The sequence below is a fragment of the Erpetoichthys calabaricus genome, chromosome 2 (genome assembly GCF_900747795.2).
Source record: "Erpetoichthys calabaricus chromosome 2, fErpCal1.3, whole genome shotgun sequence".
Classification (NCBI taxonomy): Eukaryota; Metazoa; Chordata; class Cladistia; order Polypteriformes; family Polypteridae; genus Erpetoichthys; species Erpetoichthys calabaricus.
The window spans coordinates 276357233-276377360 of record NC_041395.2 but is presented as its reverse complement, the minus strand read 5'-3'; the positions used below and the strand labels follow the sequence as shown (position 1 = coordinate 276377360).

Genomic DNA, 20128 nt, shown 5'->3' with positions numbered 1-20128 from the left:
GTCTGTTCACAGCAAAATCTTCCACATGCAAGCACCACACCTCAAATCAACTCCAGGCCTTTTATTTGCTTAATTGATAATGACATAACGACAGACTTGCCCACACCTGCCCATGAAATAGCCTTTGAGTCAATTGTCCAATTTCTTTTGAGCCCTTGAAATGAAGGGATTGTGTTAAAAAAATGCTTTAGTTGCCTCACATTTTTATGCAATCGTTTTGTTCACCCCACTGAATTAAAGCTGAAAGTCTGCACTTCAACTGCATCCGATTTGTTTCATTTAAAATACATTGTGCTGATGTACACAACCAAAATTAGAAAAAAAAAAAGTTGTCTCTGTCCAAATATTTATGGACTTAACTGTATTTCCATTGACCAGAAGTGGTAATTTACCTTTTATTCATGCAGATACAGAGGCTGATTTATTCAACTTTTATAATAATTGTTCAATATATTATTAATTTGATTTGATGTTGATCTTTATTGTACATAATATAAAAAATATAATCATTGTCTTGCAGTTTACTCCTCAAATATCCATCCCCATATCTGAGTATACATGAAAGTCTAGTGGTTTCCCGATTTTTATTATTTCAATCACTCTAGATAAAAGACAATGTAAAAAAAAAAAATTAAAACATGGTATTTACTGATGTTGATGTTGGCACTCATTGGTTATGTTTTCTGACGTCCAAATCAGATGGTCTGGTCTCTTCATCTCTGATGTCGCTTCCAATGTTGTTGCCCATCTGTCATCAGTTTTTGGTCCTTTAGACAAGCCATATTTATATTAAAATTTCATGTGGTTCTTTGGGATATGTGACATTTTACACATTTTATTGGCTGGCGGTCTTTGTAATACTGTAAATAACCCTGCTCAAAACCTTTGATCTTTTTAGGCACCTTTTATTTTTTTCCTCAGTTTAATAAACTAGTTGATACGAGTTGCGGTTCTTGCTTGTTTTTTGTTCTTAGGTTATAAACTAATTGAAACAACTGCAGTTTTAAACCAACTGAAAGACATGCATTAAAGTTATGAAGTACTGATGCAATACAGAAGGAATATACAAGAAAGGATGCTTGCAATGCCTGAAATTAAAGTCCTGCAAATCTAGTTCATCCTGGTTTATGTGAGCAAAGTAATTAAAACTTAATATAAAAATATAAGCAATCTGCAGTTTCAAAAATTGAAGATTTTCCACTCCAGGACTGTAGTCATATTGTTATTTCATATTTTTTAAAAAGCTGAGAAATTATTCATTTTTGTGCAGAAATGGTGTTTGCAGACCTTTTTGCTTTTACAGTAATGCTTTTCATATTGGTGTCCCATTTCCTTTGTGCACTGGTCCCCTTTACATATTCATATGCTCTGCAATCTTTTTGGGTAGTCAGGGTCCCTTTCATTCCTTGACCTTTTGTCTAAACTCTTTGCCTAAATGTAAAGTCAGTCCTTAAAAAAGGGCATCTCTCAGTTCTTCCCTATTTCATCATTTATTCTCCCCTATTTCATTTTTTTTATTTTTTTATATTTTGAATATCTAATCAGGTTTCAAATCAAACTGGTCACTATGCTATATGCACATCTCTGGATGCAGGCACAAAGCCTCTTGTCATTTCAATCAACTGGGATTCAGACTGGATTCCCTTCCTGCCTTTTAAAGAAATCAACAATTCCTGTAAAACATTCATCACTATTTTATAAATATTAAAATAGTCCATAGAATTAACTCCTTTGAAAAGATGTTTAAAGAGTGTAGTCGCTGTCCCAATTTGTAATGTATGCTCTCATTTTTATTGTCTTCCTTTTTTATGTTTACTGCCCTCCTGCTGTTTTTTTGTAATTCTTCATTTTCTGCTGTCTTTTGTTTGCTTTGGATGTTTTTTATTCTCGGTTCTCTGTTGCTTTTTTTTACTTCTGGATTTTTTTTTGTTTTACTCAATTTCATCCATTTAATAAGAAGTTGGTTTCATTAGGCTCTTTAACTGTGTAGAACCTTTTGTTCTCACTGTAAAAACCAAGAGCACTTTCTAATACTTGCCTAGAAGAACTAATTTTAAACTTTTAAAGCGTTCAGTTGAACGTATTCATTTCTCTTCTCTATTTACTATGTTATCTCTAGAAAAAAAATTATTTTGCTGTAATTGTTAGGCTTGGGTAAAAATTTAGATTTTTTTTCCCCCAATTAATCGTTTTTTTATTGAAACAATTTAATATCTATTCTTAAAGTCTCAAGATCAATCTTGTGAATTTCTGTCTTGCTTGTACAGTATTACTATATGTAGATTTTTTTGCTTTTCTTTAATTTTTGCGTCCGAACCAGTAGATGGTGCTAATGCGCCTGCTAAGGCTTTGTATGGATAAAGCACTTTAATACTTTGTGCAAAATGGTGTGTCCTCTTTAACTGAAATCAGTGTCTTTGACACTACCACCAGATGTGTGGACATATAACAATGATGTGTTGGTAAATAACTGCATAAAAGCAAAGCCATAAGCTGTGCAGCTTTGAAGTTAATTATTGGTGAAACACAACAAATTTAAGAAATCACTTATCCCAACGTCACCCACAAACGTTTCAGTTGCCATCCAAACAAGTAGAGCCTAAACAATCTGCACTGGAGACTGTTTAGCTCCAAGCTTTTGTAAAAGTCACTTCCTGCACAAAAAATAACAATCTATAGCAAGTTTTTTTTTTTTTATCTGTAAAGATAAGAAACCCAAAAGGTAAGAGTCCCTACCACACACCTCACCTGGCAAAGCAAGCAGGCAGTTGTTGGAATTTTCAGAATTTTCAGTGGAGCCTGCGATACAAAAGTGAATGTGTGCTCAAAGCAGCTGACTTGAACTAGCACCATAATAGCACCATTATCAGTCACGATGGCCGGTTCTCTCTTTTTCTTTATATTCCATTCATTTAATGCCACTGTCAAAATGCGTTAGCCCTGATCCTCGTTTTAAAATGCTTCCTTTCTGTCTGAGGACTGTTGGGAGACATTTTCGAGACTGATTAACATTACTGCTATACGTGAAGACCTAAAGAATTGTGTAACTTGTGGAATTACAGAAAGACACAAGTCCTCCAGCTGTATCTTTAATTTCGACTAATTAAGGATTATTTTAAATGTCCTTTAGGGGAATAAATTTGGTTAACAGTTTTAGATGAAAGGTGTCTACATGGAGATTCATAACACACAAACAAGTTATTTAATAACATGTATTATTAAAGAAGCAATATTTGATCAGTTTATAATATTTTTCGCAAGATGATATAGATGTTTTATAAAGTAGATGCCATTGGGTTGTATTAAAACAAGTAGCCCCCCATGATATATGTTGACTCTGATGTGGCAATACATGTCTTAGTTAAATTATGGTCAATTATGATCAATTAAACATGAGCAAGGTCTTTGTTTATTGGGTGTCCATTATGTTTACTTCTGAAATGAAGCGTCACTGCACACAGTGCTGCAAAAATTGTATAAAGATTGTGGACTAGGAGAAACTGAAGAATCATTTCCTAAGAAAACCCCCAGTTTTGAAACAATGGAAATGTGTGTAGTCATGTACTATGTGTAGCACATATTTGATTGCTTGCCTCAAAAGGCACACATAACCAGTAAGTATTAACACTGACTTGCTTTCATGTTTCCTCATTTGGGTGGGCTTACCTTGCGTGACATGCTGTGCCAGTGATGAAGACATCAATTCAGATGAAAAATGATTGCACAAGCAAGACAAAAACACTGTTTGGTTTGCAGAGAAAAGATTTGTGAATATTGTTAAGTCGTGAAAGTATTTAAGCATACCTTGTAATTAATAGAACCAAAATACCACTGGGCCTGGAAACAGGGAAAACGTTTTTTCATGATGCATCCACATGTAATAATTTGAGTTGGTTTGTTTTTAGAAGTTGCAAAGATCTTTATTAAGACATGCTTATTACATTTTACATTTACAGTATGTTTTGTTGTAGGTAATGCTTTCAGATTAATACACACATTTCATTCATATAAGACTAAACCTTTTTATATTGTTTTAGTGTTAAATGTTCAGCCACTACATTCAACAGTAGTTGAACACTACAAGAAAGTTTTTTTTTCCAGTGGTACAATTCCTAACCGGAAATGAATGGATAGAGATTGCTTAAACAGTAAATATAGAAATTAACAGATGTATTCTCCCACTACCAGTTACTGTATGTTGAATCCTCCTCATTACACACTTTACTTTGGTACATATTGTAGAAGGGAATAATTGTGGATAGAATTTTTAGAAGATAGAAGTTTACATTTAAATAAGTAAATTTTACTAAGAAAAAATATTTTTAAAAGACTGAACGTATCCCACACAAACTCCTGTCACGGAGTTGACGTCACACGTCAACTGCTCCATCCCTTTTGCAAAAAGGCAAATTCACATGGTAGGTTTGCTTTTGTTTTTTATTGCAGCTAGCATTGTGTTCACAAATGACATTAATTTGAATCCATTTAAGTGGGCATAGCCCTTGAATGTGATTTTGCTGTCTCCTCCATAACTCTTTTGATGGAAATGATGGAAAAAGAACCACCCAGTGTTTGGAGTGAAGAATTTTGGTTTACTTCTCTTCCATCTGCTGACTTTTATCCTGCATTCACTTTGCATTATTTTAATATGATGTATACTGTTCATTAGAAACGTTCACAAAGGGAATGTGACATTATTGAAGAAATTATCGGTTTGATGTTGAGGTTACTCACCTAGAATAAGAGTGGTTTGCTCTGTTGTAGTCCGTCAAATTCAGATCCCTTGTTTAGAATGGTAGTTAAAGGCTATTGTAGATTCATGAAAATATTGTTTTGCCTGCGGTGATGTTGCTGTTGCACCAGTTGATGGTGGTAAACCCAGAGCAAGTCCTTGTAAAAAGTTTCTATATTGCTTGTTAATTTATATCTGCTTCCTTATTTTTGAGCGGACACGTTGGGCGCCTGTAAGCGAAATGAGGTACCAGTATGGGATTGTTTTAGTGCAACTGGTTAAGTTAAGTAAAATAAGTTCAGCAATCCAGAAAAATGTTAGTCTTGGAGCCATCATTCCTCTGAATCAAGAGGAGCCAGCTGCTGCAGTTTCGGCATTTAATACCAGAATTTCCTGGATGCTTGAAATGGCCCACTTGGAAATGAACTATGGGCAAATCCCAAACATGGAAGAAAGATTGCTTTTCTTGGTTGGCCTGAGAAAAAGCTGGATACTGATTGTTTGATCAGTTCAGTCTGTTAATATAGTTTGATAAACAAGTATATTGGCTTTGTACCTGTTCAGCTACCCGCAATGAGTAGGTTTTTGCCAAACTATTTTTGTCATGTTATAGTTATCGAGTTATAGTGTTGGATGAACAAAAGCAGCGAAGTGCCTTTTAAACAAAAACAAAAATGATATAAATATAGAGCTGTGAAAATAGTGGTGGATTTTTTTTTTTTTTTGGTGCCTTAGAGCGGTGCTTATTTTGGTCTTTTCTGGAATATGCTTGGGCCCCATCAAATCTTCCACCTGCTCTAAGTAGTAGTAGTAATAATAATGCATATTTGGAAGGTTTTTTTTTTTTAAACCTTGTCCTTCAATCATATGAAATTAATTTTTTTCTTGTAAATCTCAATATTAAACTGATAATCCACAGAACCCTTCCATGTTAAAGCTACTTACATTTTATTTCTTCTTTTTCACAGAAAGTTAGGTATGCAGGAGTTGCAGACCCTGGCCGCTATCCTGCAGTAATTGAATTTGGGAAGTATGAAATACACACTTGGTATTCCTCACCTTATCCACAAGAATATTCAAGGTATACTTTTAATATGCTTGTTAATGAGATATATTCATGAAATATGTAATACAGTGTTTTAATATATGTAAATCGGGTCATGCTTGGCTTTATATGGTCAATTTACTGGCTTCTTAAAGACAATTTCAAATAAACTAGATTAGTCTCCGAGTTAATTATTGATCTCTGTATTAATTATAATTCTTAATTATATGATTAAATGTCCTTGATGAGCTTCCTCTTTGAAATATTTTTTTCACTTCCACAGGTTGCATAAGCTTTACCTTTGCGAGTTTTGCCTTAAGTACATGAAAAGCAAACACATTCTTCAAAGACATTCAAAAAAGTGTGGTTGGTTTCATCCACCAGCCAATGAAATTTACAGGAAGGAAAATCTTTCTGTTTTTGAGGTAAGGTGTATGTAAAAAGTGGTTGCTTTCTTATGTGTCATTTAATTTTAGAATGTAGTCTCAACTACATGATGTCTGTCGATGTAATCGTATGTTGTAGATTTAAAGTAGGTTAAAAGTGTACATCTAACCAATAGCTTATTTAAGTTTTATTTAAAAAATGGCAATATGTAGTGTGTCTTAGTTGTTTCCTGTTTAAGCGTTCTCTTTAGTACTTTTTAAGTTAATGTCTGTATCCCTGCAACTCTATATTGAACTCGGCAAATGAATAACTCACATTGTTTTGGGTAGGTTTTAAATTATGTGAAATATGCCTTAATAATTTCATGCATTCACAAAACCTGCAATAAGCACCTGTTGCCATTCATCATGACTGTCTGTGTGCTTGAAACCACTTGACTCATTGTGGATTCTGTTGACATTTAAGAACTTGAAAAATGGAATATCACAAATAAGGCGTGTAGTGCAAATGTTGAAAATTTCAGTAGCTCCCATTTAAAAGCATTGGTGCGTTTTTGAACTTGTCATTGTTTAAACAGAATAACATTCTTTGTGACTTCAATTACAGGTTAGTTTACGGTTTCAAGTTTATGTTGAGAGAAGTTTATTTCAGCTGTTGTTTTGAATGTTTGTCATCTTTCTGATGGCAAAATAGACCTCCGGTATAAATTAATGATGACATTTGTGCAAGCCTCTGCAACACCAGCTCACTTCTCCTACTGCCTGAAATTGTACCAGGTTAGTTAAATGATCGTTGTGACCATAACAGTAAAAAATGCAAGCAGGGAGAGCATAAAGTCATTTATCCAGAAATGAGTGGAAATGAAAGGAGTCCTCTAAGCTGTTATACATACAGTGAATAAACGTATACTGCGTATTTGTCGCACTATTAAAAAAAAAAAAAAATTAAAAAAAAATCACATCTGCATTATGTGCAGATTATATTTCTCTGTCAATATAATTCACCAGTTAATTGCCACACACACCTTTGGAATGTAGAAGGTCACCAGAGCATACAAAGGAAAACCCAGATATTTAACCAGTGTGCTGCTGCACTTATATTGAATTTCTAGATTTTCACATATTTGACATTCAGACATATATTTCAGTCATATAAACAGCCTGCCCAGAATTTCTTTATTGGTTTAGTTTTTATTTTGTTGAATCTCTTTACATACATCACAGAAGCATCCACAGAAAATATAAGTATCCAAAAAAAAAAAAAAGAGTATTTGAATTTTAAAACGTTTATAGTTCTTTTGGCAATTTTCTTTTAACCAATTTCACACACACACACACACACACACATACACAAAGTAAATATGTGATTTCACAGAATATGAATTAAATGTGGCAGAAATATAAAAGTTTTGTCTTTAACAGTGTGGATGCTAATATTAGAACTTTAATTGTCCCACAGGATGAAATTTGGCTTTTTACAGAAGCTCTTTAATCAAACTGGTGGATAAATAAGTAAATAAATATACACACACACTTTGGTCTGAACAGACACCAGAATGACTATAAAGCAAGAAAATTGTAAAGAAAAATTCTGATTTGGCTGTTATAGTCACATTGAAGCTGTGTAGACATATTGCTGTTGGTATAATGAAGCCCCAGTAGCATTTCTTGTGAAAGAAAAGGATTAACAAATTTGAAAACTTATTTTACACAGTTCTTGGTGCTAATTAAGGTAACTCAATACAGTATAAAATTGTATGGTTGTAAAAGTCATAAAAAACCTGAAGATTAAGACCAATCTCACTCGTTGTTTAGGTGGTACAGTATGAGTAGAGTGAGGTGATATTGATGGTGTCGGGACGTCCTCACAGGTAGGGACTTGGGTCCAGAGACACCATGTGAATGAGCACATTCAGTGTCAAATTTGTGAGGTTTACATTTGCAAATCGAGGTTCACCTAAGTTTGTGACAGAGGCGTTCTCTGTCTAAAGTGTGATTCATTCATATCAATAGTGGCCTCACATTCGGTTATATTTAGTACCCTAGCCATGCAAAAGTCAATTTGGGATTTGTCCGATATCTTCTGAAGTGCCTTGAGCATGGGAAAGGCGCTATATAAATAAAATGTATTATTATTATACTGAAATAGTCAATACTTTGTGCCACAATATAAATAATGTTCATTAAGATAAGTATTCATTCTGCAAAATTTAATTTTCACTATATATAATGTCAGGTGCTAAAAAATAACTAAGTCAAATAATTCAAAAATTGCCTGTATTTTTCCGAAAGTTCACTTTTCAGCAAGAGGATTTTGAGAATTTCTGAAATTGTAACCAACAGTTGACTGTTGCTCAGAAGGAATTTTTAATATTTCAATTGATATTTTGCCTTTTAAAAGCCTAATTAAAAATTGTAATTTTTCTTTCTTTATTTTTGAAGGTTTTTTTTAATCAAATGTTTATACTCTCCCTGTAGGTTGATGGAAACATAAGCAAAATATTTTGCCAAAATCTTTGCTTGTTGGCAAAGCTTTTTCTTGATCACAAGACTCTGTACTATGATGTTGAACCTTTTCTGTTTTATGTTCTTACGAAAAATGATGAAAAAGGTTGCCATTTGGTTGGATACTTTTCCAAGGTAAGCATCTTTTTTTTGTACATGTGTGTATGCATATATATATTTGTAAGTGTTGGTGTATACATGTGAATGTTCATGTACTTTATATATGTACACATCTTGTGTATATATGTATTCTTTATACCTCCTGAGTAGTGTTGTGTTTTTGCAGCAATTTTTTTTCGCCAAATATTTTCATGAAAATGCGCAATGTGGCTTACATAGATGAATATTTTTTTTTTCCCACCAGTGCCTCATTACAGTTTGTGAAGCCAGTGTGACATGACACCGCTGTAGTAGCCATGTGCAGAACTTTCTCTCACACATACTGTAAGATCACCACCCTACAGTATCTGCTTTCTGCATGAATGATGTTATGACCAGATCTGTACTCCAGCTGGATTTGCACCTCACATACATTTATTTAAATAATAAATAACTTGCAGTATTATATATATCCAGTAATGGTTCTCATAACACTGATCCCTCACTGCCCAGATCCACATCATTAATTATGCATGAATAATTAGCCATGTGCCACAGGTACCAGTCAAAATGAGCCTTAAAGGAGCATCCTATTCCCATCCCAAGTCAGGAAATGCAAGACCTTGTGAAATAACTACTATTTACAAGACATTTCTTTCTTCTTGATAAATGATATGTGGGGAAACAAAAGATGTTCCAGCTGCTCCCTGAGCTCGCACTTCAGACAATGAAACAAGCCAGTTCAACACTAACGCTTCCTTGCACAGTCAATGTGTGCCCCAAGACTGGAACTGTGTGAGAACTATTAGGAGAAACTATTGGTAGATAATATCCCCTTTTGATCCAGGATTGCACATCTCTTCACAGCCTCTAAGGCATTTATGTCCTTTTTGTTCCTTGAGTGGAATTGCACATAGTACTAATATTAATACTACTCTAAATATGATATATTTTCCTTGTGAAGCACTGCAAAAAATTTTGAACCCTTTAAAATTGTTCTTTGTGTTAATTTTAAAGGGTCCCTGGTTTTTTTTTTTTTTTCCCCCAAGAGATTTCTATTACAGTATATCATTGTCTGTATCCGATTAGTTGTCCGTTTCATCCACTATTTGTGACTATCACAAACAATCTTTGTAGTGTCTGATGCATGGCAGGGACTTTCCCAAGCACTCAAGCAGGAGTAGAATAAATTGTTGTTCTTGTTCTGGTTAATTTCATCTTTCTGAGCAGAGGGATGTTGTATCCATGGCACCCCTGAAAAAAAGTCGAAGGACTTAACAAAGTTTGCTCTGATCAGCCTTCAGGGCATTAAAGTTGGCTCTTAGTCAAAGGAGTTTTTCGGATTTAGTGCCATTTGGGGAATCTTGGACTAGTATATACTTTTGTTCTTTGAAAAAAATTAGGAGTTTAGGATTTATCAAACACAGCGGGTGGGCATTAATCGTTGGAGTGCCATCACACCTGGCCTTGGCTGTTTTATTCGCTTGGCTAAGCGGCACAAAATTGGTAGGAATTATTCTACTTAAGAGCATCATTATTAGTTTATCAAAATAATAATTGGGTAAGAGCCTCACTTTCAGTGTATTCTGATTTGTATACTGTTTTGGGATATTATTTACACACTAATTACTTATTTGTTGTTGACTTTGCAACATTGTGGACGTTATGTAAATAAATAATTTAAATTAGTTAATTATAGTACATGAAGAGAAGTATTAAATGGGAGAGACTGAAAGGTCGGCAGTGGAGAGCATCTAGTGTGTGGTTATACCCCAGCAAGTGTTACATTGCCCCTCTGTTCAAATAGATATAATAATCCATATCTGATAAAACTCAGTTTTTAATTATTTTTATTATTTTTGAACACTGCCACCCACTCTTATTATCAATATAAAAATTTCGGCAAGTCCCAACAACAAAGTTCTTTCATATATTCCACAGTTGCGTGTTGGGGACAATTGTAAAAGGTGTTTGTCATGCATGTATGCTTTTGAAAGTAGTGCCTTGGACTTAACGTGTCATCTAGATCATCACTACAGATTATTGTTAAACCACCTGGTCATTTCATAACAAATGGTAGGTAGTAGTGGTAGGTACCTATCTTAAACCTGGAAATACTTTCACATTCCTCCAGTATACCTAATACTCTTGTTAAAAATAATGTAAATTACTGCAGCATTTGCATGAACACTGAGTCAGTCTCTCTGCCAGTGGCTTGGTCCTTTAAATTATGTTCACCACCTATGGTCCCCTGAATATCTCTGTTTATGAATATTGATATCAAGAAGTTTCATGGCCATGCTGATAACACTTGTGACAGAGGGCACCCCCGTCTGGTTTACTCTAAAGCAAAGCAATTTGTTATTTTTATTGATACTTCTATACTAGAGTGTTATAGTTTAATTAATTTACATATGTTTGGGTCAAACCAACATTTACCTAGTAAAGTAAATAAATAAACCCCCCAAAGCCATTTGGCTCTAACAGAGGATTTTTCTACATAAAGAGATGACACTTCCACAGGAAGATAAATGGCTGCTGAGTAGCATAGTAACATTCGTTGCAGTTTTTAGGGTATTTGTCTACCTTCAGAAATTCTGTTTGATCTGCAAAATTGTAGATTAAAGATTTTTTTCCATTATTTTTCCTTTGCCCTTATCTTTAAGGACTGAATGTGCATATTACAGACCAATGTCAGCTAATTTTTAATTTATTTTTTGGAAAAGACTGAAATTTATTTAGGTTAAAGCCTTCTTTACCTCCCTGAGACATACAGTAGCTGGCATATGGAACTTGTTGTAGTATTTTTTTTTTTTTACGGTACATTTCAGCTGGGTCTGGACTTGCAGCTTCCCCTATGTGTAATAATGTTACAGTATCTTGAAACTCTCGGATGGTTATCTAGCTTCTGTATTCAGCTCTGGCATATCAAGTCTTTCAAAATAATAATTGGGTAAGAGCCTCGCTTTCAGTGTGTTCAGATTTTTATGCTGTTTTAGAGTATTATTTACATACACTAATTACTGATTTGTTGTTGAATTTGTGACATTGTTGATTTGTTTTACTGCATTTTAAACTTTCTTCTTATGTAATTGTTAATGCCAATCTGTTTAAAAGGGAGAGCTGCCAGTTTGTTTTCTGAGAGTTACCTATGGGCATGTATCGGCTTTCTGTACCTTTTCCATTTGTTAGTAAATTTGTCAGAAGTGCTGCACAGCAGTTCCCACTAACCTGAGAGAGAAAGTAAGTTGTTAAAATGGATCTTGAAAGTCCTTGCTTAAATAAACTTCATCCATTAGAAAAGTGCTATATAAATGTAATTTATTATTATTATTAAGGTCTTCACTGAAATTGAGATGACAACCAAAACTTTTCTCACTCAAAAAGGTACCATCAAGTGCTTTGTCTCCTCATTGTCAAAATATCAACCACTCTTATAAGCTGAGATCTAACAATTCTTACTGCTGCCTTATTAATTAGGGCACTAATTAATGTGGCCTAAAATATGAAATGATCTTCATTTAAGTTTTGATAATGGGTTCATAATCTGGTTTAATAACACGCAAATCTGTCTTTTTCATGTATTAATTGGATACAGTGACCTAATATTTAGTGTTGTCATTGAGAATAGTATGTGAACCTCGGAAACAGCCAGATACTTCAGTCACATTTAAGTGTGAATGTGAGGGCCCTTTTATATATTGAAAATGTACAGTATTTTCCTTCTCTGTTCGTGTGCTGTAGATGATGTAGCTTTAAGAAAACAAGTTATGCTTGTTTGTTTGAAGTGGTTTTCCAAACCTTTTTAGTTTTATGATATTGACCTTTATCAATCTACAGTCAGATACTGTACAACTGTTGAGTAAGTCATAAACCAGGAAATCAGATAAATGCAGAGTTTAAACTAGAAGATGTAGATCTCTCATGCACTGGCATAGAGGAAGCACTTTTTATGTACTGTTCAGGCAGGCCAGATTACTTGGATCATCCCAAAGAATAATGAATGGAAAAGTTCCTTCTGAGATGAAATGAGGCATTTTATTATACCAAAAAGAAACCCAGCAATACAAGTAATGCACTTGAAGCATAAAGATGAAAGTGTAATGGTGTAGGGCTTTAGAACTCAGAAGTCGTGCATTCAGTAAGGGAAATAGATCAACAATGCAGTGGACAAAGAAGAAATGTCATGCTTTGGAATGACTTCCTCACTGTCTTAAACTTAACCAAGTTGAAATTGGCTTAACGTAAAATGTAAGGCATCGCTAAATATCAATGAGTTAAGTGAATTTCTGTAAGGAAGAAGGAGTAAAGCAGCACCAAGTGCATGTGTAGAATTGATCAGTGATTAAAAGAAAGGTGTAGCTATTGTTGGAGGTGCCACTAGTAACAAAGACCAAAGGTTCACATGCTTTTATCAAAGACGCACAGTGCTTGATCAGTGTGTTCAATATAGCATGAAAAACTGCAATATTATTGTTATTGATTTAATCAGATTCTCTTTATCTGTAGGTCTTAAATGAAGAATGGATCACATTTTAGGTCAATTTAAGGCAGCAATACAGGTAATTCTAAAAGGTGCCCAGACTCTTCTTATCAGAGTAGTGGTGAGTTTTATGGTGAATGCAGATCTGTTTCATTTATTTGTTTACAATTTTGCAGTTTATACTGCAAAATACTTATCAGCAATGCTAAAATAGTCTAAAATAGATTAAGTTGTAATAGGGTTTTAGTGAATTCAATTCTTAATACTGGCTTTTTTTGTAAACTTGACTATATTAACATCAACTTTTCCTCTAGCATCACCTAAGAGTCACTAAGACTGGAGGGGTGCTTTTGAATTGGGCAGCATCAACAGTTGCTGGGCTATTTACTGAATGTTAAATTCCATTTAAATTCCAAAGGTTTTAATATGAAAATGGCATTAATTGAAACAGACATAACAAGAACTCTTCAGAATGCTCAAGTAAATCAAATGACATTTATGCACATCACCTTAACGGCAGTTAATCTTTCTTATGATGCAGATTTGGTTCTGCTCTTCAGTATTTTGTCTTGGAGCTTTTGTGGAAGGCTTTCATTTTGACATAGAGACCTATTAAATTATTTCTTGAGATGCTTGGTTAAATGTCAAAGTTTTGCTTTTCTGCTGTCTTATTTAGAGATACAAAAGGATCACACATTTTTGTCAGTGGTTTGTTCTTCTATTCATTTCTTTTCACTTTTTAATGTGATTAGACTTTACTGTATGCTGAAACTGATTACTTGCACTTTAGGTGAGTATTTAAAAGAAAACCATTACATCTGCTTGTAGAGATTTTTTTTTTTTTTTTTTTATATAACACATGGGGAAACTATATAATCACAAATATGTGGTGTAGATCTTTCCTGTAGTAGTATTCTCAATTCACCCACCACCCCGAACCCCCCCCAACCCCGTTTGTAATTGAAGGGCAGAGTCAGGTGTTACATATTGTCTGTCTCAGCAGTAGTTTGACATACCTGGTTTCTTTCTCCTTCCCTCAGGAAAAGCTTTGCCAGCAGAAGTACAATGTCTCCTGCATAATGATTATGCCTCAGTACCAAAGGCAAGGATTTGGAAGGTTTCTCATCGATTTTAGTAAGTGCCTTGTTCTGTTCAGTCTCTATAGTAAACCCTAAAAAATACCCCATAAGCATAATGCTTTTTAGTAAAATGCCTCACTTTTAGGGTTTATGCTTATGATCCGCCGAAATTGTATGTCTGTGTGGTTTTTAATAGATTTACAGTGTTGCATGTCTAGATTCTGTTCTTATTTTTTAGATCCTTTATTTATTTTGGCTCCAAGCTCATACACACATGGAGCTTTTTTGATAGTTATTACAGCTAGGATTGATAAGTACTCTTAGAGGTTGAAAGCTCATGTAAAAAATTTTACCATCCTATAGTGGAACATAAAATATGTTGTTGATATTGGGGTGTTTGTTTTTGTACGTGATTCTAATATGCATCAGCTGTTAGTGCATTTCTTTAAATACTCTAGAACCTCCATAAAGGATGTATGGAGTACACTGGGAGAAATCACTCTGTGTATCCTTTTTAGTAGAACTCTTTTCAGCCTTTTTTTTTTTTTTTACTCTAATATCCTTATCCAGGAAAAGATAGCAGGGAGATTGTGCCTGACCTGGAGTATGCAATGCAAATGTTGTGTTAATAATTTTACATAAGTTGAGTAACTGGAATAAATTCTGGCATTGGAGTTTTTAAATATGATATATACTCGCGTTTAAGTCGGGTCTTGAAACTCGAAAAATCGATCATAAAATCAGACCCAGACTTACACGCCCATTCAAAAATACCACACTTAGATTTTTACATTTTCTTGCTTCCTCCAATCTCGCATCAGTCTATCAGACACATTGAATTTTGTTGCAGCAGCGCAGTTACCAATTTCTTTCGCCACTTCAACAACTTTTAATTTAAAACCAGCTTTATGTTTTCTTCTGATGGAACGTTCCATCATAGATAAGAGATGCTCTTACGATAAAGGTGTAAGAGGGTGTCAGATACAAAAAACACTAAACAGTATAAACGTCGCTTAGGAATAGTTCAGGTATTACCGTGTGATCACATAGGCACAATACATAGGGGAAAAAAGGCTGTGTGCTCTGTGGTTACTCTCTCAGGTGGGCGTTAGCATATCGTAATCTCTTGGACCAATAGTGTGAGTATTCTGCATTCAACTTATGACTGACATTATAAAATACTGGAAGTTATACAGTAAAATCAAGCCCTGACTTATCCGCGGGAGAACTTAAACGCAAGTATATACAGTACATAGTTTTAAGATTTTTCCGACTATTTTTTAAAAAGCAGTATTAGAAACACAGATGTTTATTTATTTCACCCACATTAACTCTGCTTCCATATACAACAACTGCACTGATCTTTCTTTTTTTTTTTTTTTTTGGATGTGGTTGTTGGAGTTCTTTCAATTAGGCAAGAACAGTGAACAAGGTGGCAATACTATTAGAGTAACTGATACAAGGATGGAAGTCCATAGGAATGTTTTGAATAAATTTTGATCTTGATTTGTGTATGTTTTGTTTGAATGTATGTAATGGATTATTATTATTATTAATGTTTACGATCATCATTGTGTACAGAGTACAGATATGTATGCAATAGAAAATATCTTTTATAAGATTAAATTTAAAAATGAGGCACTTGTGGTCACACCATTAGATTACACTGGAGTAAATGAGTAACATCAACCTGTATTTGTTTTCAGGTTATAAAAAAAAAAAAAAGCCTCTTCAGATGCATGCGGGCTCTTGATGTTTATTTTAGAGATGCATAGTGCTGACTCAATTGTAAATAATCTATTACTGGTTCAGAGTGTGAGCGTTTGCTTTGTTAAGGGTACAGGTCCTTAATGAGGAATATTCAGTTCATAGGGTAGCCTCTTATTTTTCTGTAGCCGTGTGTGTTATTTTGGAGGTGTTTCTTGAGGCTTCAACCACAGGATGAGACCACCACTTGACCTAGACTTAATGCTGTTTAATTGCTGAAATAAATACACCTCATTCTGATGTCTTTTTTCCCCCTTGTATTAATTTATTGTAAAATTGCTAGTGATGCTCCAATCAATTGACTGATTTTTTTCACTACAGAAGACTCCGATCGATGAAATGCAAAGTGGATAATTGCAAAAAACTTTTTTTTTTTTTTTTTTTTCTCAGCATTTGCTTTTCAAAGCTTTACAGTAAATTGTAGTTCATTTTTGTGCAGGCAATTACAATAGCTGAGCTACCACACTTTTTTTTCTTTGCTGCCAAGTTCCTGTGAACAGAAAGCAGGAGGGCAGATTTTATTAGAGAGAGATGAGATTGGAATATTAGCCTATACTTTAAGTAAGAGCGGAGTAAAAAAAAAAAAAAAAACTGAGAAAAAGTAATTGGAGGAACTTGTCCTGTGCAATTAGTTATACAGCAAGAAAGTGGCTTTAAAGAATCCAGTACTTTTTATTTTGTAGTTGCATTTAAACAAACACTGCTTGTCTGAGTTTGGAAAGAAAGAAGAATTTCAGGTTGCTGCTTAGTAAATAGGCTTGTTAGGTTAGAAGCAAAGTTTGTCTATTTTACTTGTAAACTTGTAAAGCATGTTAGCCTTGTATGTTGTTCACAAACCTCTTATGAACATTTGAGAAATTTGTGGCTTTTCTTGTGATGTGATTGTGTGTGTGTCATACAGTAAGTTTTGGTAAGAAACAAGTACTGCATAATTCAAGTGATAATTCATGTTTATAATTATACCTCAAAAATTAGGAATATTTTGCTGGTACACTGGAAAAACAAAGAAAATATGTATAAATATAGTAAATGTATATTTAAACTGTAATAAAGCCCTAGTGCAATGATTAAAAAAAGATTAAAACCTATAACTGCATGCATATTTACATTTGTTTTGTTTAACTGCCAATATCCATTAATTGAATCATTGTGCGAGTATATGTGTGTACATACATGCATAAACATACAACCATCTCATTATGACATAGTCCTTTACAGTAAAATAATTGCATCCTAGAATGATGAATGTTTATGCTGGCAGAATTTACAGTCATGTTGGCATGACAATCTAGTGCAAACTTACAATATGCTGTCTTTTTCAGAACTCTGTTTGTGAGCTCAAGCAGCAATTTCATCTTAAGTGAAAAAAACCGAGAACCAGAAATTTATATTAAAAAAAATTGAATTTGTGAATCAATTTTGAATTGTAAACAGATTTTTTTCCTTGCATGCTTAATCTGATACATAAAGCAAAAACTTACCTGAAATTGGCTTAATTTAAGGGCAATATAGTGTAAATTGATTTAAATTTTCAAGTTCTGTGCTTTTATTTTGTATCCTTATCTTAACCAGATCTGTCAAAATGTACTACTTAGAGCATTTAACTGATCCATCCATTATCCAACCCGCTATATCCTAACTACAGGGTCACGGGGGTCTGCTGGAGCCAATCCCAGCCAACACAGGGTGCAAGGAAAGAAACAAACCCCGGGCAGGTCGCCAGCCCACCGCAGGGCGCGTGCACACACACACACACACACACACACTAGGGCCAATTTAGGATTGCCAATGCACCTAACCTGCATTTCTTTGGACTTTGGGAGGAAACCGGAGCACCCAGAGGAGAACATGCAAACTCCACGCAGGGAGGACCCGGGAAGCGAACCCAGATCTCCTAACTGCGAGGTAGCAGCGCTACGCACTGCGCCACCATGCCGCCTGCATTTACCTGATGTAGAAGATTTTTCGTAAGATGCCTATATTTTTTGATTAGTTGTGGAGAAAAGCCAAGCAAAATGACACCTTTTATTGGCTAACTAAAAAGATTACAATATGCAAGCTTTCGAGGCAACTCAGGCCCCTTCTTCAGGCAAGATGATTAGTTGTGGTGAACAAACTGTACTTTTATATGTAAATTATCGATACAAATTTAACTAGCATAAGGCAAACGACAAATGGCTAAAGTAGCCTAATAAATATCAAGGATGGGGAGGCTTCTTTCTCCATTACACAATTACCTTTTCTGCATGCCCACCATAGCATTTACTCAAGCAGTATATGGAATGCTGTGTTTGAGGTTAAGAGTTGTAGCAAATTTTCTGAACCTTGGCATGTCACACGTTTTATAGACTTGCCAGTTTCAATGAATAAATCAACTGGGGCTTCTTTGTGTTATCAGTTTTTAGAGAGACAGATTGAAAGGAGGGAGGGAAAATATATTTTACAATTATTTTGGTAACACATTATTTTTACCATATTAGATATTTTCAGCTGTGAATGTAAAACTAAGAAACAAATGCAAAAAAACACGTTAGCAGGTTTTCCTTTAAACCAATTTACAGACTCTACGCCCTTTGGGGTGGCACGGTGGCACAGTGGGTAGCGCTGCTGCCTCGCAGTTGGGAGATCTGGGGACCTGGGTTCGCTTCCCGGGTCCTCCCTGCGTGGAGTTTGCATGTTCTCCCCGTGTCTGCGTGGGTTTCCTCCGGGCGCTCCGGTTTCCTCCCACAGTCCAAAGACATGCAGGTTAGGTGGATTGGCGATTCTAAATTGGCCCTAGTGTGTGCTTGGTGTGTTTGTGTGTGTCCTGCGGTGGGTTGGCACCCTGCCCGGGATTGGTTCCTGCCTTGTGCCCTGTGTTGGCTGGGATTGGCTCCAGCAGACCCCCGTGACCCTGTGTTCGGATTCAGCGGGTTGGAAAATGGATGGATGGATGCCCTTTGGTCAAGCTACCAATAAACTTTACCAGTTGTTCAGTAGTGATGCTGAGAGCTCAGTAACTGAATGAGATTTATATCGCTTCTTTATAAAAAGTACTGTAAACCACACGTTTTGATTGAACCACTCTGCTCATGTGTGCAGACCCTGTGAATCTCTCTACAGGTGTGCCAAAGATCTGTTTTATTTTCAAAAAGGATTTTTCCTTCGTGAAGTGACAGGTAAATTCTTTATCAAAATGTAGACCCTGTTTTTCACTCGTGATTTTCTGGCAGGGCAGAGGTTTTGTTGACCAGCACATCTCAACTTCAGGCTTTTAATTATGTGCAACTGGCACTAGACCACATGTACACCTTGGGCATTCAGCAGGGAACAGTCTGTATCTGATACATCTGTCTTGCATTTTGAAGGTCCAGGGAATGGCAACTTTGAAAGTTTTGTAGCACTCTTGTTACACCATACACATTCTAAAGAGGCATCATAATTTACTGGTTGAGCAAAGTCCTCGCCTCTGTATGTTCTCCTAGCATTGCAACTACAGTCTATTATGGAGTCGCTGTAAATTTATGAAATTTCATTAGCATCCCACAGTATATTGCCTTTAGCTTCATGCACTTTCTGTTCTGACCCACCTGTATTTGTCAACACTCACACTCTGTCACGAGCAGCCGTTCACTGGCGACACATTAACCCATAGAAGACTGCAAGTGGGTATACATACAGGGGTTAAAGAGGACTTGATTGGCAAGCCTAGTAGCAAGAATATTTCTTTGAAAAACAAAGAACAAATATTTATTCACATTTTGATTAATTTTGGAACTACTGCAGCCCAACCTAGCTCATGTGTAATTCCATTTGTTACGTGATAACATTTTTTGAGTTATTTGATTTCAGTTACTATCAGTGTTTATTAAAAAAAAGTCTCAGATGTACAAATCCAAATACTGATGTCTGTGCATTGCTTTACACTGATAATACACATACTGTAGATACTGTATGCTGTTTTGAAGATGGCCTAATATGCTGCCGTGCGTTCCTTTGTTAAAGTGAAGTTAATGATTTAATAAAGTGATAAAGAGACTAAAATGAATGTGC

General features: G+C 35.1%; 1 protein-coding gene across 3 annotated transcripts in view; it reads left to right on the top strand.

Moving 5' to 3' along the window:
• kat6b (K(lysine) acetyltransferase 6B) overlaps window positions 1–20128 on the top strand; it is a 186998-nt gene that overhangs the window by 141599 nt on the left and 25271 nt on the right. For all 3 annotated transcript variants that reach the window (XM_051922955.1, XM_051922954.1, XM_051922956.1), the window contains exons 9-12: window positions 5701–5813; window positions 6061–6202; window positions 8642–8803; window positions 14291–14384. In XM_051922955.1, coding sequence (XP_051778915.1) covers window positions 5701–5813; window positions 6061–6202; window positions 8642–8803; window positions 14291–14384 — 511 coding nt within the window. The remainder of the gene's footprint in view (window positions 1–5700; window positions 5814–6060; window positions 6203–8641; window positions 8804–14290; window positions 14385–20128) is intronic.